Source organism: Lissotriton helveticus, chromosome 12 (genome assembly GCF_964261635.1).
Source record: "Lissotriton helveticus chromosome 12, aLisHel1.1, whole genome shotgun sequence".
Lineage (NCBI taxonomy): Eukaryota > Metazoa > Chordata > Amphibia > Caudata > Salamandridae > Lissotriton > Lissotriton helveticus.
Window position 1 is genome coordinate 854330413 of NC_136073.1, and position 19731 is coordinate 854350143.

The window sequence follows — 19731 nt, forward strand, 5'->3', positions numbered from 1 at the left end:
GGCCTGAGACAGAAGGACACTCGGGGCAATGGAAAGCTGCAGAGGGAGGGATTAGTGAGAAAGCGCCCCCCCCCCCCGTGCAGTGCGTGCCCCATGGGGGCGGTGGTACACCTTTGGGGGGAGTGGTCATGTACAGGGATTGGACATTGTTAGGGAGTAGGGCATCTAGGAAAGATGGCACACGGATTCGAAGTGGGCTGCCTGGAGGATAGAGGAAGACGAGTTGCTGAAACTATTTAGGACTATGCGGATGGTGGGGGGTGTGTGTGTGTGGATGATTGGGGACCAGGACATCTGTGTGTGGATGATGGGGAGGCCAGAGCACCTGTGGGGTGTGTGTGTGTGGATGACTGGGTGGGGGACCAGGTCTCCTGTGGAGTGTGTGTGTGGATGATGGGGTGGGGGACCTGGGCACCTGTAGAGTGTGTGTGTGGATGATGGGGTGGGGGACCTGGGCACCTGTAGAGTGTGTGTGTGTGGATGATGGGGTGGGGGACCTGGGCACCTGTAGAGTGTGTGTGTGTGGATGATGGGGTGGGGGACCTGGGCACCTGTAGAGTGTGTGTGTGTGGATGATGGGGTGGGGGACCTGGGCACCTGTAGAGTGTGTGTGTGTGGATGATGGGGTGGGGGACCTGGGCACCTGTAGAGTGTGTGTGTGTGGATGATGGGGTGGGGGACCTGGGCACCTGTAGAGTGTGTGTGTGTGGATGATGGGGTGGGGGACCTGGGCACCTGTAGAGTGTGTGTGTGTGGATGATGGGGTGGGGGACCTGGGCACCTGTAGAGTGTGTGTGTGTGTGTGTGGATGATGGGGTGGGAGACCTGGGCACCTGTGGAGTGTGTGTGTGTGGATGACGGGGTGGGGGATCTGGGCACCTGTGGAGTGTGTGTGTGGATGATGGGGTGGGGGACCTGGGCACCTGTGGAGTGTGTGTGTGGATGATTGGGGGCAGGGAACCAGGACACCATTGTAGGATGAGGTAGGACCAGGGCGCCTGTGTAGTATATGGACCAGGAAGGACCCCAGGGCACTTGTGTACTATGGGGCTAGCCAAGGTCACCTACATTCTATGTACATGAGAGAGGTACGGGGCACCTGTTATCCTGTGATGTATATGGATGATGGGGAACCAGGACACCTCCCTGTGGTGCTTGTGGATGTAGGGAATCAGGGCACCTCCCCCTGGTATATGAGGATGACCGAGGACCAGAGCTCTTGTGGTGGGTGTACTTTCCTGTTGCATATGTGGCTGACGGGACCAGGTCACCTGTGGTATACATGGATGACCGGGCATTTGTGGAGAATGTCCAAAGTGGAGGTCAGTCCTCTAGAATGTGATTGAAATGGGGACACAGTGGCTCTACGATCAGAAAGTAGCACATGTATATTGTAGTGAACTGCATTAGTTGCATGGGAGAAGCTGGTGGTAGAGAGAGTTCAGTGAGATGCTGAGACTGTAGGAGGTTAGATTCAGCACTAGAACATTGATGAGAGCTTACAGACATCTTAAGCACAAGAGTGAAGGTGAATTATGGTGTGGTGTGCACTTGGAGTGGAAGAGGATGCTGCCGAAAATATACACTGAGGATAGGAACACTTGAAGCCATGCTGGTAGTAGATGTAGAGCAGGGGTGCCATTGTAAGACCAGACCATGCTGCGTGTTCAGTAAATTCTTAAAACAAGTTTCAATACGGTGAATAAATGATCTGTGGTTATCTTGAAAATCTGGTGTGCTCACTGTGTCACTAGAAGCACGTGACACACGACTGAAGAGTACCAATTAGCATAAAACTGGTCTTGGGTTGCTTGTGTTCTGGTTTAGGTAGGACCTGACCTGGCAGTTTGGGCTGAACTCTTCCTATTGAAGCAGTGTTGTGACTGATGTGCCTGTAGATGGGTCCAAACTGAGGTGGCATGGTGCGCAAAAGAACGAAGGGTTGGATTGCCACCCTGAACGATTGCCAGCGGTTAGATAAGTTGCAAACATTCCTCCCACCCCCTTTCGTGCGTTTGATGGAGTCTAACCCACTTGTACTTCTGTAGAACATTTTTCTCCATTGCTTAAAAATTTTAAATTAGACAATAGGAAAGTGTGTAGGAGTGTGAGAGGAGGCTTGTTTTCTGAGTTTATGCAGCTGAGATGTGTATATTCTGTGGCTTGCCCTAGCGGTGCGACATTGCTTTGAGGTGGGAAAGGAAACGAGGCACATTAAACTGCTAGTGGAAGGAAGCCCTGGAGATGTTGTACATGAAAGCTGTCATGGACCAAGCAGAGATCCTTGGTGAGGCAAGGTGGTGATGCCACTGCATAGGCGTAAGTAACCTTGGCCCCGCTGGAAGACCTCCTGGAGGCCAATGAGGGAGTTGAGGAGGCCCTTTATTGGGAGATAGATAAGAATTGAAAAAGAAACAAACTCTAGGTTAACGTGAACGTGATGACATGAAAGGATCTACCGAAGTTGAATGCTTGAGGATAGTGTAATTGTTATTAACTGGTAAGTCTTTGGAGTTGGGACAGGTGTTGTGGAAACCATAATTGATCGATAATGCTTACAATTCACACTTCACTGGGCTAACTACCTCTAGCAGATAGTTTACCATAGTTGATACGTGGGGGATATACAGAGCGAAGAAGTTTTAAAAGATGCCTAAAACTACCATTGGGGGCTTTCTGTCAATATGATGGGGCAAAAACTCGCAAACCTTTTGGTTATGAAGTGTAGTATAGACTGAGTTAGCAGTTCTCTGGTGGTGGATTGTAGACTCCTGGTTGATAGTGTTGTGAGGTGGGACATGGGCTGATGGTGTACTGGAAGCTGGCATATTATGGAGTTAGGATATCGCTCTTGAATTGGAGGTGGAAATAAGCAGTGAAAGGAAATCAGAAGAATCTCCGAGATCTGCCAGAGATTGAGGATATACTTGTATTTGAAGTAGTCTATTGGTTTATAACCATTTGGTTGGGCATTGTATCTTTTTAATAACATTGTTTCCAATTCTGTGGAAGCTTCATGTTTATAAACCATGGCGTGCTATGGGGCTGAAGGGGGCAGATCATTAATGAATAACTTGGAAAGTCAGGTGGCTTCATAGAACTTTGGTGATAAGGACTCGTTGAAGACTGTGGTGCAGCAAGAGTTGGATTGATTTCGGAGAGTTGGCACATATGCGCTCAAAAGCGTTGGTGAGCCAGTCCTAGGAGGTGGTCATAGCAGTACTTTCTCACAGCACTGCATTTGGTGCGCTTGCAGCACTACTCTCAGCATTGAAACAGTACATCCGATTGAAACTCGCAGTGCCCTGTTTCTATGGCACTGCTGGGGGATGTATATGTGGGGTTGGCTTTTCTGTTATCGGCCAATACTGCAGAAAGCTCAGCTCTTGTGTTTGTTTGTGTGTTTTTTTTTTTTTTAAAAGAAGTGTGTGCATGTTATAAGAAAGGTTGCATCAATGAGTTGCAGGGGCTGTTGTGATGCAGCAATTTGAAATTCAGAATCTTTGGCTGAAGATGGGGGAGACAAACCAGCAATACTCGTGCCCTAGGCTGGCGGGGTAGCAGTCCTACCCAAATGCAGGAGTATGCGTTTTCCAGGGTGGGCATTGTGAGAAACTTACTTGAGTTTATTAGCAGTGTGGGGAAAAAATGCTTGTGTGATAACACCCAGGGCGAGGAAGGCAGTTTTTTACCCAGTATTATGCATTGGAAATCTAGATTTCCTGGAATACTAACTACTCCAGGGTTGCTTATGGAATTTCTGAAAGTTGCCAATTTACTGCAATGTAGAAGTAATTCTACAGGAGGAAACTTCACTTTACGCAGTGAGCTTCCTCAATAGGGCCCTTTGTTTGCACCGCTCTGTTCACAATCACTGCGAAGCCGCTTTTCATCGCATGTATTGCCACTCAAAAGAAAGAACATGAAACTGACTGCCTGGCTGGACCTGATATGCTCCTTTTGTTGGGCAAATCAGACTTATTTTTCAAGCCAGACTTGATCTAAACTTGCTTTTTTTTCATAAGCTGTTGTTTCTGAACCCTCTGGTGACTCTGGTCATTGTGATCCTATTTTTTTGTTTTCCCCATATTTTACCTGGGAATAGTATTGAGTGTCCCTTGCATGTCAGTCTAATTCGAAGGTGTTGTAGAAGAGAGGCAAACACTTTACATCTACTGCACTGTTTTAATTTAATTGTACATCCTTGTTTTTAATTGCATTAACTAAAACATTTGGAATTTGCACTTTTTCTGCCTTTAATTTCTTGCATCAAAATTGATAGTTTTTTTCCTCTTCTCCTTTTTAGATTGATGACGTTGCTGACGGGGCAGTGAAACCTCCCCCAAACAAGTACCCAATCTTCTTCTTTGGTACTCACGAAACGTAAGTTTTGTCCTATGAGTGCCCCAGACGGCGTTGTATTCCTGCTGTTGTATTGCTTTTAACTCGTCCCCTTTGCTTCCTATCTTGTAGAGCCTTCATACCACCCAAGGACCTCTTCCTGTATGACAAGTATAAAGACAAATATGGCAAACCCACCAAGAGGAAAGGCTTTAACGAGGGCCTTTGGGAAATTCAGAATAACCCCCATGCAAGCTACACACTTCCTCAAGTGAGTATCTCTTTAGTGTCTATGTGATGGCCCATGTGCTAATTAGAGACCTCCTCCTGACCCCCAGCAAAGCTACTTCTATTGCTGTGTTTTAGTCTTAATAGGGTCACACCATATTCGGCTACTTCTTGGGTGAGTGATCTTATTCATCTGTTCTAACTCTAAGCTTTCCGTTGTGGGAATACTTCATACATCCACTCCAAATTAGCATTTACCTAGAGGACCTTAGACGTCACTGAGGCTACTCTATCTTTCTTTTCAGTAATTGGTCATTGCTAATTGTTGATCTTCCCCACGTTGCTATTGTGTTGTCAAGAATGCTACTTTTATGCGTTAATAGTTCTCTGTGCATGAATATGTGCTCCTGGTCAGATTCCACAACTGCCTCAAAGAAAGTTCTTGTATTTTGTTGATGGGCAGCCGCCATCTAAGTTCTTCACACTCCTTTTAAGCACTCTGACAATTCCTAGGCTCTCCGGTGAACGTTCTAGTCTCAAAGCTGCACCTTCTGTGCTTTGTAGCTCCTGACACACCATCCCTTGTGCTCTCGCCACTGCGCGTGGCAGCTTTTAAGGCACACTGCTTCTAAACCACATAAGCGTAACTGAGTCTTTACATGTTATTGCCTGAGCTCAAGACAATACAGTTCAGAATCGGGGAGAGGTGGTTTCTGCCCTGTTCCTGAGCTGCACTATATGCAGCTTATGCATTAAGTTGTAGACATTACGACTTACACATAGGCCTTTAGAAGCATGGCTTATTTTTAGGTCTTGCCTGGCGAAAGCAGCGCAGGCGCTGCTCTTGCTAGTGTGAGTGCCTTTTGTAATCGTTTCTGGCGAGGGCTTTCGTTTACGCGTCTGCATGGACAAACATGGCTGCTCTTGCCATTTGTCCATAGCAGGCAGCATGTGTGTATCCGTACCGACTGTGGACAGTCCAACGCCATCTTGCAATGAAGCTTTCGTTGTCCCAGCAACGAAAATGCAGCTTACGTGTATCCAAACGTGTCTGTCCATCTTGGTTGCCATTTCAACATCTTTAGCAGTTGGCCTACTCTGACCTCAACAAACTTTGACTGCTTCCGGACCCTACGACATAACACAACTGTTGCAGTTCAGTACTTTCAAATAGTCAGCCTGCAAATTACCCTCACAGTTTCCTGGAACTTTTAGTTTGAACATATTTATTTCATTAGGGGCAACCGCGCAAACGGTGTGCACTACCAGGTGATGTTTTAAACTCGCAGCTCCAGGATTACAAACATAGATAGCTCCCTCAATGTTTACCGGCATGAAGGAGGTGCGAAGAGAGCAAAATGGCTGCAGGCGAGAAGTGGTGTGGTGACAGTATGGGGCGATTGAGGAGATATGGCGGCAGATGCCTTGTTTTCACCCACCCTTTTTTTTTTTCTTTTCCACTTTTATTTTTATTTAATTTTCTGCCACCCCGGGCACTCCGTATTACTTCACCCCACTCACTCTGCCGTTGGTTGTCACCTTTACTAGTCTACTTAATGTAAACACGTCCTTGGACGCTTTTTCACATTTGTTTGGTGTTATTAACATGCATTGCTGGTCTAAATGCACATAAACGGGACGTATTTGTGAAGTGAGTGGCGTATCGAGTGTGCTCATGTGCCATAAGTGAACTTGGCTTGAACAGGCATTAAATTAACACTAAACATTCTTGCTTTATTTTGTGAAAAATGAAAAGATTGTTATCTAGGTTAAAAAAAAAACGATCAGACTGTCTGTTGTGCGTTGCTTCAGTAGAAGGGGAATTGCTCATTGCTTGCTAAGAGGGTTAAACAATTAAGAGCAGTTAACATTTTCGAAAACATCCATATGCTTCACATGGAAAGGATTATTTTAGCTTGTTGTTGCAAACAAGTGGTTCTGAGTGAGTACGCTGCTGCCTGCTCTAGAGAAATACTATGAAGAGAATGGTATAAGAATGCGCCGCTATTGGGTAAGAGCAGGGAAAGACCAGTTTTGCAGGGCACGCCGTCTGTCGGAACACTCACCAAGGACACTCTGTCCTGCGACTCTGCAGTGGGATTACATGTATGACCAACTAAATTATAATATGATGTTATGATCGAGGGCAATTGTCAGTTTGCTTCCGGAGCCATGATCGTTTGTGTTGCAGTGCTCACCTTCTCTTCATGCTAATTAGGCTGTGACGTCAGACAGTCAGTCTCCCTGCACCGAGACAAAAGGGGTTTGCCATGGCCAGCCTGTTTCAATTCAATGCAAATCAGCTCCCCTTGCTTGCAAATCGTTAATCTCACAGCGTTGTACAGCGACAAGCAAATCCCCCGGGGGGGGAGATTCCGATGGACCTGTAACGTAACACAGTACCTCTCGAAATGGCGCAAAAACGCAGAAACGTTTTATGACGAAGGCATTGCTGGTCCCAATGAGCTGCAGCCCTTCCACCGAGAAGCAAGTCATAAGAAAACAAGCATTGGAAATGCAATAGGTCTCGCAGCATTAGAGTTAGTGCTTTTAGAATTGTTTATGGGTTTTTTTGTAAATCTTTAGCATTTTTGTTTCCTGTAGCCAATGCTAAAGAATAAAAAAAAAAAAAGCCATAAACATTTCTAAAAGCTCTAACTCAAATGCTCCGAGACCTATTGCACTGTGTGAGGGTGAGGGGTTGAGGGTGAGTGAGGGGTTGAGGGTGGGTGAGTGAGGGGTTGAGGGTGAGTGAGGGTGAGGGGTTGAGGGTGAGTGAGGGTGAGTGAGAGTGAGTGAGAGTGAGTGAGAGTGAGTGAGAGTGAGTGAGAGTGAGTGAGAGTGAGTGAGAGTGAGTGAGAGTGAGTGAGGGTGAGTGAGGGTGAGTGAGGGTGAGTGAGGGTGAGTGAGGGTGAGTGAGGGTGAGTGAGGGTGAGTGAGGGTGAGTGAGGGTGAGTGAGGGCGATAGAGAGATAGAGTGAGGGCGATAGAGAGATAGAGTGAGGGAGATAGATAGATAGATAGATAGATAGATAGAGTGAGGGCACCTAGAAAAAACGGGGCAAAAAAGTCCCTTTGTTCACCAGACACAATATCTTTGTATTCTCAATGTCGGCCATTTATTGACAATCATTTATGGTGGCTGGAAACCATTGATATAAAGTGTAGAAGTGAGTTTTTAATCACACTTATTTACGTTTTTGATTACTATGGGAGGATAAGTGCAAAGTCTGCTGAAATGGAATATTTCGATATAGTGCACTGGCCCAAAAAAAAGTTTGTAGAAAATGGCCAGAAAATGTGGGCTTACGGCCAGCGGTGCTGATTTTAGAAGTGGTGAGATAGGCTCGATTCTCCGCAGCTCAACATCCTGTGATTCTGGGCAAATCACTTAAAGTCTCGATACTTAACAAAAAAAACACATGAATGTGTGCCCTTGTGTAATGTAACTGGTGCTCCTGTACACTGCTCCAGTGCATTCGGGTCAAGTTCACGCTAAAAAAAATGTGTAGAAAATCATAAACACTCTGTTGAAAGAGTTAATTTGAAAGCGGTCTGCATGCAAATCCCTCTGTATGTTTTTGTAATTTCGGTCAAATTCTTGTCAACGGACATGACAATGTGTAAACCGAAAAAATATATATGCCACTATGTTGGCGAAGTGCGCTGTAGTACACATTAATCCATTGCCGTTTTCGACATTTCTGTTTCAGCCATTAAACACAAAATAACGAAATCACAATATTGCACCCATTTTAAAGTTGATACCGAGAAGAAGGCGAGGCGCTACAGTCACCAAAGCTCTTCTTCATATGTGAAAGAACACACGCACGTGCATTTCCATATAGCTTCCGGTTGAGCATAGTGACATGAGTGGACAGGTACTGTCCGGTACTCAGTGCCTGCGACTCTAGAACTCATGAGGGAGAGTACCTTAATTTCTCAGTAGAGGTGTAATATTACATTGAATGGGAGCGTACCAGCACTCCACAAGGCTGGTGGCATGGGAGAGAGGAGTGGCAGAGAGCAGGGGTGGATGGGAAAAGGAAAGTGAATAAAGAGGGGGGAAAAATAAAGAGTCCACGGGAACGGAGAAGAGAGAGATGGTAAGAGAGGAAAATGAGAGAGAGTGGAAGGGCAGTGAAAGAGAGCGAGAGGGGAAGATAGGAAGAAAGATAATGGTAAAATGGGAGCTGGAGGGAAAGAGGGTGGGAAAGACTGGGAAGAAGCGAAGGGAGAGAAGACGAGACAGGAAGGGAGAACAGTGGCAGAAGCATAATTGGAGAGGTGGGGAGAGAGAGAGGGGGTGGAAGGGCGGCACGAGGGAACGCAAGAGAGGGGATGAAAAGAGAAATACTGAAAGGGAATAGGCGGGCAGGAAGGGGAGGAAAGGTAGATGTGGAGCGGAATCGGACCGGAAGTGTGGGGTCCATGGGGAAGATGCTGCGGGGACGATGAAAGGGAGAGACGGGGAGAAGCTGGGAAGGGACCGGAGGGGTGGGAGGGATGGGGTGAGAGGCTGACAGGCGAGAGACGCTGATTCAACCGGGTCTCACCCGGCCGGTCTCACTCCGCGGGTAACAACCTGTGACATAACGGAGGGGAGAAAGAGAAGAGAGAGCGGCGTGAAAAGAGGCAGTGGGGAGGGCAGGGGGGGCAGGGGAGGACTCGGTGGAGAAGAAGAGAGGGGGTGAGACAGGGAGGGAGAGAGCGAGAAAGATCGCGGAGGGAGGTAGATGGTGAGTGGAAAGAGAGAGGTGATAAAAAATGCAAGCAAAAAGAAGAAAAAAAAAAAGAAAAAAGGTGTGCACAAAAAAAGAGAAGTGGCAGCTCTGGGCAACGCGGCCGTGAATAATTAGGGGGGAGTAGAAAAAAAAGTACGGCCGGGAATAGAAATGCCTTCGTTATATATCACAGTATATACACCAAACCCCTCCTTCCTATTACAAACAAATGAGGCAGATTGGCATGGCCAAATCATGTTAGAAAGATAGGAGCCACGATAGGATGGGAGCTTGCCGAGGCAGTCAGAAAAAGCAAAGCTGCAATGAAAGACAAGCATACTTTCTGGTCCGGTAAAGTTCAGTGTCAGATTACACACGACAATGCCACGGGACTATCACTAAAACTGTTTTCATTGTCAACAAGCTCTCGGCATTGCGTGGCGGGAGGGGGCGGGGGGAACGTCGAGTCAAAAAAACAAGTGAAAGCGGGATGTAAGTAGGGGGGAGGAGAAGTCTGGGCAGGCAGGATGACTCAGGGGAGGGGGCGGAGCGGGGCAGAGCGGCATGTGGGTGTGAAGAAGCCGGGCCTTTGAAGTGAAGCTAAGCTTCACTTCAAAGGTGTCGGAGGAATGCGGGCGGCTGTGCACGCGCTTTTAAGCTCAATGCACATGCGCATTGAGCTTAAAAGTCACGGGCACTGCAAGGAATCGCCACGATTCCTTGCAAGTTAGATAAAGAGTCGATGAGCCCCTATAGTCTCGCTTGCTCGATGGCCTTGTGTTATCAGAGCAGATTAACAGTTGAGCATAGAATGTTAACAAAAAGATACAAGCAATAAATGGCACGGGAGCAATTCACTTCACACCACTGACCAGCTGACTGGAGGATCACAGTAAACGGTGCGGGGGACGGGAAGAAGAGTTGCAACCAAAACAAGCATTGAAAATGCAATAGGTCTCGCCTTTTATTAAGTTACAGCCATTTGCTTTGCTATATAATATCATTAGCAAAACCAATGGCTTTAACTTCATCAAAGGCGCGACCTATTGCATTTTCAATGCTTGTTGCTATTTGAACTTAATGTTCCTGATTGTATGCTCATGTGGAATCTACTAAGCAATTTCTGGGTCAATGCATGGCACTTGATAATATAATCGGTGCAATGCTAGCTCGTTTCATTTGCCACAGTGTGTTGGGCAGCGTTAGTATTCAGCCCATTTGAATTCTGTGATTTATTGGAAAATGCATAATCGGTCTTATTTTGCAGGTGTGTGATTTGAGTGCACCATCCCCAACACATTTCCCCCCCCCCCCCTAACTAGCCTTGCCGTGGCTCTGTAATGAATGTGCTCCAGCTATCAGGTCAGTTGCTTTTGCCTGGATACAGTTGAGAATATCTATTTTCAGCAGTGTTAGGGAAAGACCCATAACTTTGGAAATCGGCTCATGCTGTAGGTTGCGCAGTTGGTGGTCCTCGTGCAGTTACCCCTGCCTCTATACCAACACCCCACCATAGGAAATGCAGTTGGCAATGTCCTCCGGCTGCCCTCCTCAGACACTGGATCACTTGAGCCTGTGCACCTAAGGTGGACCCCAGCAAACACCTGGTCTTTGACAGTGTGCCCCACCAGGCCTAGTTTGAATGTCTATTCCCATCCTTTTTAAGTGGGCCGTACGCTTTTTTTTTTCTTTCGCCCATAAACCCTGACCAATGGGTTCCTTTTCTTTTCCTGTAAAATGTATTGGTTTGCATTAAACACAAGTTTTATGCCATCGACCTGAAAAAATATCCTACGCCCCATAAATCTTGGATTGGCCAGCGCTCCCCAAACCTTGTTTTCTATACTTTAATGCATACTTTAATGTTCTATAAACACTTTATTCCATTTCTCGATTGCCGAATTTAAATGCATTCAAATGGGAAACGATTATTTTTCTGTATTGCAAAACCTTGGTCGACATGCCTTTTTAAAAGTTCAGCACTGTTAAACATCAACACGTTACAGCCTCACTTTATTTCACTACTAATCTCTTTATTCTTTGTGCACACAATGATCTATCTCCCTTTGCTTTTTGGCTTCTCTTGCTCTTCTGCAAAGGCTGTATATTTTCTCTTGTATCTTTTAAGACATGCTTTTTTCTGGTTGATGTTAAATTGCATGTCCAGTGCTTGATTAGTGTTGGGTGCTCTCTACCTAATCAGTACTTGGAGTCTCTGCAGGCCACAGGGCTATTCAGAGGCTACTAGCAAAGCTACTATACTGGACATTGTGGATGTCCGTATGCTTGGAATCTCAAAAGGGAAGGTGATATGTTATCACAGCAATATTAAAACCTCGTTGCTGTATTGTGCTCGAACATTTTCTTTCTGTGATGCTCTCTGGAACAATACTGTAGTTCTTTCTTTTTTTCTACTAAAGTTCTGTTTCATAAGGTTGAGCATATCTGCCTCCTTCCCTCTGATCTGGATTTCCTCGGTGTCCTGAATGCCTGCATTTCCTTGTCGGTGGACCCATGTCCCGTTTATCCCTCCAATCTGCAAATTGGCTCAGTTTTCACCAAGTTGACACCGTCCCAACCCAAACCATTCATCAATGGTTTGTGGAGCATATCCTTTAAGGTCTGTTACACCTGCGTGACCTGATGATATCCAATAGCACCAACCTGTAAAATGAGCAATGTTTGCAAAATATGAATTAGCATTGAATGAACTAGTTTCCATCGGAGAATGACTCCTCTGGATATTGCATCTCCTATGTAGGCAGATTTGTTTAGGACAAGAGTGCAAACTGCCTTAGTATTAACAATGAAATAATTTTAGCGTCCTGCATTTAGAGACTACAATCATTGTTTCCATCAGCCAGGATTGCACCTTTACTTGATAATTATTTGAGCATATTGCTGTGTGAAGTTAAAGTTAGTCGTTCGGATTTGCATCCTTCTCTATTTAAAACAAGATAACTATGTGAGACAACATGTTGTACACTGTGGCTCTCTGATGCAAGCATTTTCCTTCTCCATTGACCAGTTGCAGAGAAGGGATTGATACAGACAGACTAGATGTCAATAGCACCTGTTAACCTTTTTTTAGGGAGCATGCAGTGTGTGTACAGTATATGCAGTATTTTATTTATTTTTTCCAGAGGTAATTCAAGAAAGACTCGTTTACCTCTGCTTTCTTGGGGTGAAACTTTTGTCCTACCTTGTTAGTTTTGAAGCAAAATCTTTATTTAAGTTTCATGATGAATTTCCTTGTTCGTCAATCAAAAAGTACCTTATAATGGGGCTTAGTGTGCCGGCATCAGGATAACGGTCTTCAGAGAAGGTGTGGAAGAGTAACAGACTGGTGAGCCTTTCTGTATATAACCCTGTTGTGTATTATGTGGGTTGGGAAGACTGGTTTGAGTCATTCTCATGTGAGCTCCATGTCCCGACACCAAAATAAAAATTGAGCCAGCCAAGCAGTTCACTGCGGTTCGGAAGAGGAAATGAGTGTCAATGAACATTTTGTATATAGGCAGTGCAGATGCGGTCAGCTGCATTTCATCGCTTCCAAATCTGTTTATAATGTCTGCTGTGTGTTCAGTGTGCATTTTCTAAGTTGTAATGTGTTTACTTCTGACCAAATTTTTGGTGCAGAGTTAATTATGTTGTTGAGTACATGTGTAGTTTGACGTGCTAGTGCACATAAACTCGGGAATACTAGGAGCTCTGCTCCAAGCCAAAGCCAGCCTGCTCAACGATGTAGCTATTACTAGTGTGACATCTGGCCTTTAGGTGCCCACTGAACCCCAGTTACATTTTTCACTATGCATTGGGGCGGGGCACATTTTTTTGCTCAATGCTGCTGAGACTGGTGGCTATTGTTTTATACTCCCAAAAGTCCTAGTTCTGTGTTTGTGTTCCATTCTCTCCCCACCCTCCCTTGTCTCTCAATGTATACAGTTTCTTGCTCACTTACGGTATAAGAAATATAAAAAGACCATACGAAGAGGTCCACACTAGAACAAAGGAAAGCCTATTTGGAAATCTGAGTGATCTGGATACACAGAGTTTGAATTTGGATCAGCTTATGGTGCTATTGAAGGCACTTACAATGAATGTATTTATGACCACTCATAGGACCTGATCAAGAGGATCATTAACACTGCCTGGGTACTTGGAAGTCTCATCACTACAGCACACAATTTTGCAAGGAAACCTCTTACCAACAAGTAGCCTTGTTTTGATATAGCTGATCCTTAGTGTGGGGATTGGTGTCTGATGGGATGGAAGTTTGCGTTGCAGGCTATCATTGTGTCTGCAGTGTGTGATGGTCACACACCTTGGCATTTGTGTGTTCTAAGCTATAGGGAGATTGCAGGCAGTCTCCTGGGGAAAGGGACATCTATACTTTGGGAAACCATGATGATGACGGATGGATTGATACCGGCAATCAAGCTGAAGCTTGATGTCTGGGATGCATGCCATTAGTGAACAGTGTTCCTCCTCAACTTAGTATTACGTTCAAACAAGGTGTAAAAAAATACCATTATTTCAGAGCTCCAGCATTATGAGAAGTGCAACAGAAAAATAGACCTGCTCTATGCTTATAGGTGAGTATGCACATGGTGGAACTCAACCTACGAGTTATCATGGAATCACAGAAATGGTAATTTGTTGAATGGAGTTGAGATTACTTCACCTACCAGATGTTTGCAGAATGCACAAAAGAAGCTGTGATTCGTGTCTTCAAACCACTAAACCATCTTTGCCTACTGTTTCCGTGTGGAGGAAGCCCACCTTCTGCAATGACAAACCATACCCAGCAGGAACAGGGAGATAATTCCAGGGTGACTTAAACTAATAGGAAGCCAAAGATTAAGATGCAGCCAAAAAGAGTGAAGCCACCTCCCTTGACAATCCGGTTCACATAAAAACAAAAATCAAGATTTGGCCGTAAAAGTACATGTTTGTTCACAGGAGATGCTTCTCTTGGACCGTGAGGAATACTTTTATCTTCAGTGTCTGTGTGTTTGACATTTTGGAGGGGGCGGTGAAGTATGATCAAAGGTCTGGAATGATCTGCAAATTTTGAAATGTTCTGATTCTTTTGGTTGCGGATGCAGCTATCCAGCTAGAGCACAAGCCATGAACCTTTGTAATTAGTTAGGGGTAGAGTAGATACCCTCCATCCCTTCACAGGCATGTGTGGGATGTACTACTGCTACAGCTCCAGGGCAGTGTATTGAGGCGGTCGATCCAAAAACACACGATGCTATACTACCATGCTGTTCAAGAGTCCGAATAGTTTTAAGAAAGCCTTTAATGGTACGAGACCTATTCATGTTGCTGAGCTAATCACTGGCTTACTTTACTTCTAAGAAACAATAAAGTAGTACCTCTGGGACCATCAATTCTCAATTTTACTGGCGGCGATGGTATTCTTATTTTACCTACGTCACTTTCAATAAATGAAGACTATAATATTCGATTATTTAAATATGTAAGATCGATGGACAACACCTTTTAGTTTGTCTTTCTGGCAGGAATCAATACAACATAAATGAACAATTTCCAATATTCTCTTTCAAAAGAATTTTACTTCATTCATAGAAACTCAAATTTTTGATTCTTTTGATGCTATATTTTCCATGTGATTAGTATACATACACTTACATGTAACCATTTTTCTGTAATCCATGCACAGATATCAAGAACCAGCACAATGTGCATATATATTTTTATACACAATCATTCAAATACACAAAATATTTCAAAGAATCATGATTTGTAGTAATCCTACTATTATTCTCATATCTGTATCGGGATACATAAGACTCAAATTATCCTTGATAGACTTTTACGGAGTGGTCCTACAATAAAAAACTGTGCTCAGAATGACATACAAGAACCATTTGAAGTTTAGACCTTCTTATCTTTGCTAAACATGTTAGATCCTTTGTTCAATCTCAATTTTTATGTTGATACTGAGTCAAGTGAATAGTGTTGGTGCCGACGCGTTTGCTGTATTAATACCCTTACAAATGTTGCCGGTCCCTGGCAAATGCGACTCGTATTTTTGTCCACTTTGCTTCAGATCAGTGGACTTCACTAGGACAATTAAGTAGTAATGAGATAATTAATTGAGCCACTTTTTGTCACTCTTTGTAAGGAAATGCACACTTGGTAATACAAGTAAAGTTTGGTGTGGTATACAGAGTACGTCAGAACTTCTGACTTGTCAGTTCTGTTAGAGTGCACTTTGTCTCTGTCTTTGTAACTTGGAGAATGTGCATTAATGCACATGGAGCTGGAATCCCGGGAAGGACATCCAATGCTAGGCGCTCGGACTGTACAGAAGGAGATCAGAAAGATGCTGCCACTTAATTGACTTCAGGAAAGAAGCCCTGCCAGTCTTCTGCATCAAGACAGAAAAGCTACCGGATTATGTGGCAATTGTATGACTGTGAACACCGCAACAGCCTTGAAACCACCTATTGGACACAATAGAACATGCTTTATACCTGTTGGCAACTGTTGTAACTTGAGGTATTGACAAGTAGCTAAGTAGACCATTGCCTGTGCAGATGCCATTGTATTCCTGTCATGTGCTCCTAATGTTGCAGTAAAGCCTTTTGCTGTGAAGACCTGTAGGAAACTAGGTGTTTGTTTCAGTACTCCCCCACCCCCCTTTTTTTTTGCCTGGTATGTGCAGCTTAGATTAAAATGTACTGGGTTCCTGCTAACTAGGTCCCCGATAAAATAGTTATTTCCTTAAAAATTTACAATTGTTCCCCACAATTGGCAAAACAGTTAGCACCCTCTGTAAGTGCCTTGAGACCCTCCGGGTGAGTAGCGCGCTATACAGATGCCTTGATTGATTGATGGATTGATTAAGTCCCTAGTAAATGATACCTTGGTACCTAGGGCCTGAAGTACTAAAGAGGGCCCCAGGGGCTGGAGCACGAATTGTGCCACCCTGAGGGAACCCTCCCTAGGCACATGCAGGTCTGCTATGGCAGGCTGAGTGTACAAGTGACCAGGGAAGCCATTTTAAAACATGATGGACACTGGTGAAAACTAGTTCTCCAGCTACATGATGGATTCACAGAAATTAGGTATGTTTAGTATCAAACATCTCATATTGGTGAACCCTCACTGATGTCAGTGTTGGATTTATCAATGCATGCACCGAGAGGGCATCTTAGAGGTACACTCTGAAAACCTACCAGTCTCTGGGGTGCTTGCTGACTGGATTCTGCCAGCATGCCACCTGAGACACTTCCATGGTGAGAACGTTTGCTCTCAGGAGACCCAGAATAAAAGCTTGTCTGGGAAGATGGTGTAACACCCCCTCCTACAGGACAACCTGCTGATTAGCCTCTTTGGGTTGACTAGCTTTGAAGACGCTGCCTCCTTTGGAATGCTAATCTGGCTCTCCTCACAGGAGAGAAAGTGACCCCGCCCCCCCTTTCCAGAGCTCTCTTGGCACCTGGACGAGCAGGAAAATGAGCTAGTCAGATATATGTGCCACGAGCTAGTCAGATATATTTGCCACTTCCAGGGTAGTACACTGCTAAGGTGGGCTACTGTGAGGTGGACACCATTTTTCAGAAGTAGCCATCTTTGTGATGGAATACTTAGGAATTCTGGGACGGGGTTATGCCCACTTACCACTGCAAGTGGTCTTATAAGAGGCATAGTGACCCCAAGAGTCAGTAGCCCGTTGGCTACTACCCTACACTCGCCTAAGACCCTTATTTCAGTATTTAGAAGAGCACCTGGCACCAGAGAAGCATATCCTGATGACCTAAGAAGAGGGTGGACCCCGAAAAGCTGCAAAAGCAGAGAAGAGTAGCGAGCAGCTGATCTGGTCCTAACCCTGCCAGCCTGTCTGCATCCCTCGCTGAAAAATGCGGCAAAGTCGACATGTCCTGCAGATGTTGACTCCAGAAACTTGGGAGGACTGCCTGCCTTCAAAAGAGGCTCCAAACCTCCCTTGAACAGTGGACCTGTTCTGAAGAAACTCCAAAAGAGAAGAGACTGAGGACTCTGGCACCATCAAAACTGGACACCTGAAGCCACCACGGCACTGTTGCCTCAAGCCCGTGTTGATGTTGGCCACTGGTATCAACCAGGCCCCCCAGTCCTCCAGAGCTCGAGTCCATGTCGTTTTGCCCCCTATTGGACTCCCTCTACCACAACTGCTCCAGTAAGGAAAGCCCCTATGCTTATGTGTACCTCTACACCCGTCGCCCCTTTGTATTGGAGAAGAACTTGTTGGTTCAGCCCAACTGGCCTTTTAGCCAGAGCTTGCTGCCTCTTGACCGTGATCAATCTCAATTGAAATACGCTGGGCTCACAATGCATATTTGCACCGACTGCCCTCATGCCGCAGGGGTGTTCAATTGGTGCTGCTTTATACCTTGACCACCACCACCACTCACCATAACTCCTGGAGGTTAGTCTTCTAAGGTGATGTACTGAACCTGCTTGCCGAACATGTTCCTACTTCAATAGGCTAACATTGCAGAACTCAGAAATTTCTCCAAGTGTCCACTTTTTAAAGTGAAAAGAATTTATATTTACAACATTCTTACTGAAGATTTTTCATCGACTGTCTAGTGATTGAAAGGCTGAGGTGACTCATCTGAATTTAAATCTGTGTCCCAAAAGTCAAAGCAGGTTTTCACAATAAGTGCTTAAGTCGCCAATTTTTCAACTTTTGAATGCTTCTTGGGTCGGTAAACTGAGCGAAGCCGTTTATAGCTGAGGCCCGAGCCGGAACAGTCCTGCCAAGTACCATGACAGTCCTGCCAAGTACCACGGATCAGGTGTTAGTCGAACACATTTCAGTGTGGTGGTCCGCATCACCACACTGAAATGCATTCTAGCGCTGCTCTGCTGTCAATGTCCACGGCCGGCTGACTTGTGACGCAGACCAGTGAGTCCTGAGTAGCCTGCACTGGCCGGTAATGTGTGTCGGTGACTTTTGAAATAATGCAGCCTGCGGTGGGCTTGGCGCTGTGTGTGTGTGTGCTTCAGTCAGCCTTGCCTGAACCAACCCTAGCCCTCTGGGCCGCGGCGCCTTCATGATAAGTAAGTGCCCAGTTGAGCTCTTCTGCGGTATTTGTTCTCTTAAAGAAACACTTGCTACTTGTTATGCCGTAATTTAAATGCTGAGGGAGCAGTCAACCTAGGGGTGTTGCTCAGCTAAGTTCTCCCACAGGCAGAGTGTGTCCACTCACTTAATCCTCGCTCTGACACCACTGGCGGCAGAGGCTCCTGAGCACAGTAAGGTGGTCCTTGTTTGAACACCAGCAGGTACCTAGTGTTCGGGGATATCCAATATAACACACCACCAGCTTGACAGCGAGCCTTGTTGTCCTCCTAGATTGAAAGACCGTTCACTTTCGTCACTTCATCTGAGTTCCATTTCTGCTTCTAACAACCTGCTTCTCAGAGACAGGAGCCTAGACTTTGCAGCCGATTGACTGGCTGCAGACTTGCTAAGGCCCAATCTGCGCATTTCTACAGAAGGGTACCCATACAGAGCGGCTGATCGTATTTTCGGGCAGCACTTTGGAATAAACTTTTTAGTTAAAAACTTTGGCCCAAGCCGTTAAGTGATCTTACCCCTGTAGGCATTCAGACCTCCATAAACTAAATGAACAAATCAGACGTGTTGCGTATTTCAGTACCACCACCACCACCCTTTCACAAGTACGATGCTGCTGCAGTGAAAGTTTGCCTCAAACTGAGGGCTACTGCAATGTGAACGGGGCCACATAGAGGAATGTGCAAATCCGAAGTGACTAAAGGCGACATTGGCATGGCGAACATATTTTTCAAATAAAGAGTGCTACAGTGATTTAATTATACTTCTCAGTAAGCAACCCTAGTCGGAGAAGCGTCCCGCAGAGGCAGCAGCCCATGTTGCAGAGGCTGAGAGTAATACTTCAGTAGATGTGGCAGAGACATTTATTTTACAGTGATCCATGTGACTTCATAATTTTGAGTGTGAAGTTGAATTTAAAAGTACAATTCTTTCATGCAGCTGGTCACATCCCAGTTAGTTAAAGTTAAAGGCCGTTGCATATACGGTTAAGTTCTGTAAACCTGCCTGATACCTTTAAACTTAACCATAGGCTACATGTATGTGGGAGCCACAAAGCTCTTTTTGGAGTTTCTCCTTGGTAAAATGGGTGTTATTTCTGATATTTGTATGTGTCCCTCCTCTTCATTGCTTGATTTTGCTCATGAGAAAGTGTCACTAATAGTTGTTGAAATGTCACTGAAATTATAAATGTCACGCATAACAATCTGAAACCTTGGCAGCTATGTAATCGATCAAAAAATTAATTTAGAATTTCCAAGCGATGACTGCATACTTCAGAGGACTACAAAAACTATTCTTTATTGCAGCAGTGAAGCAGAGGAACAAACAAAATCTGTG

At 45.2% G+C, this 19731-nt stretch overlaps 1 protein-coding gene across 3 annotated transcripts in view; it reads left to right on the forward strand.

The window, feature by feature from the left end:
- Window positions 1-19731, forward strand: part of HDGFL2 (HDGF like 2) — a 130817-nt gene that overhangs the window by 411 nt on the left and 110675 nt on the right. For all 3 annotated transcript variants that reach the window (XM_078668586.1, XM_078668584.1, XM_078668583.1), the window contains exons 2-3: window positions 4307-4383; window positions 4474-4612. In XM_078668586.1, the coding sequence (XP_078524712.1) occupies window positions 4307-4383; window positions 4474-4612 (216 nt within the window). The remainder of the gene's footprint in view (window positions 1-4306; window positions 4384-4473; window positions 4613-19731) is intronic.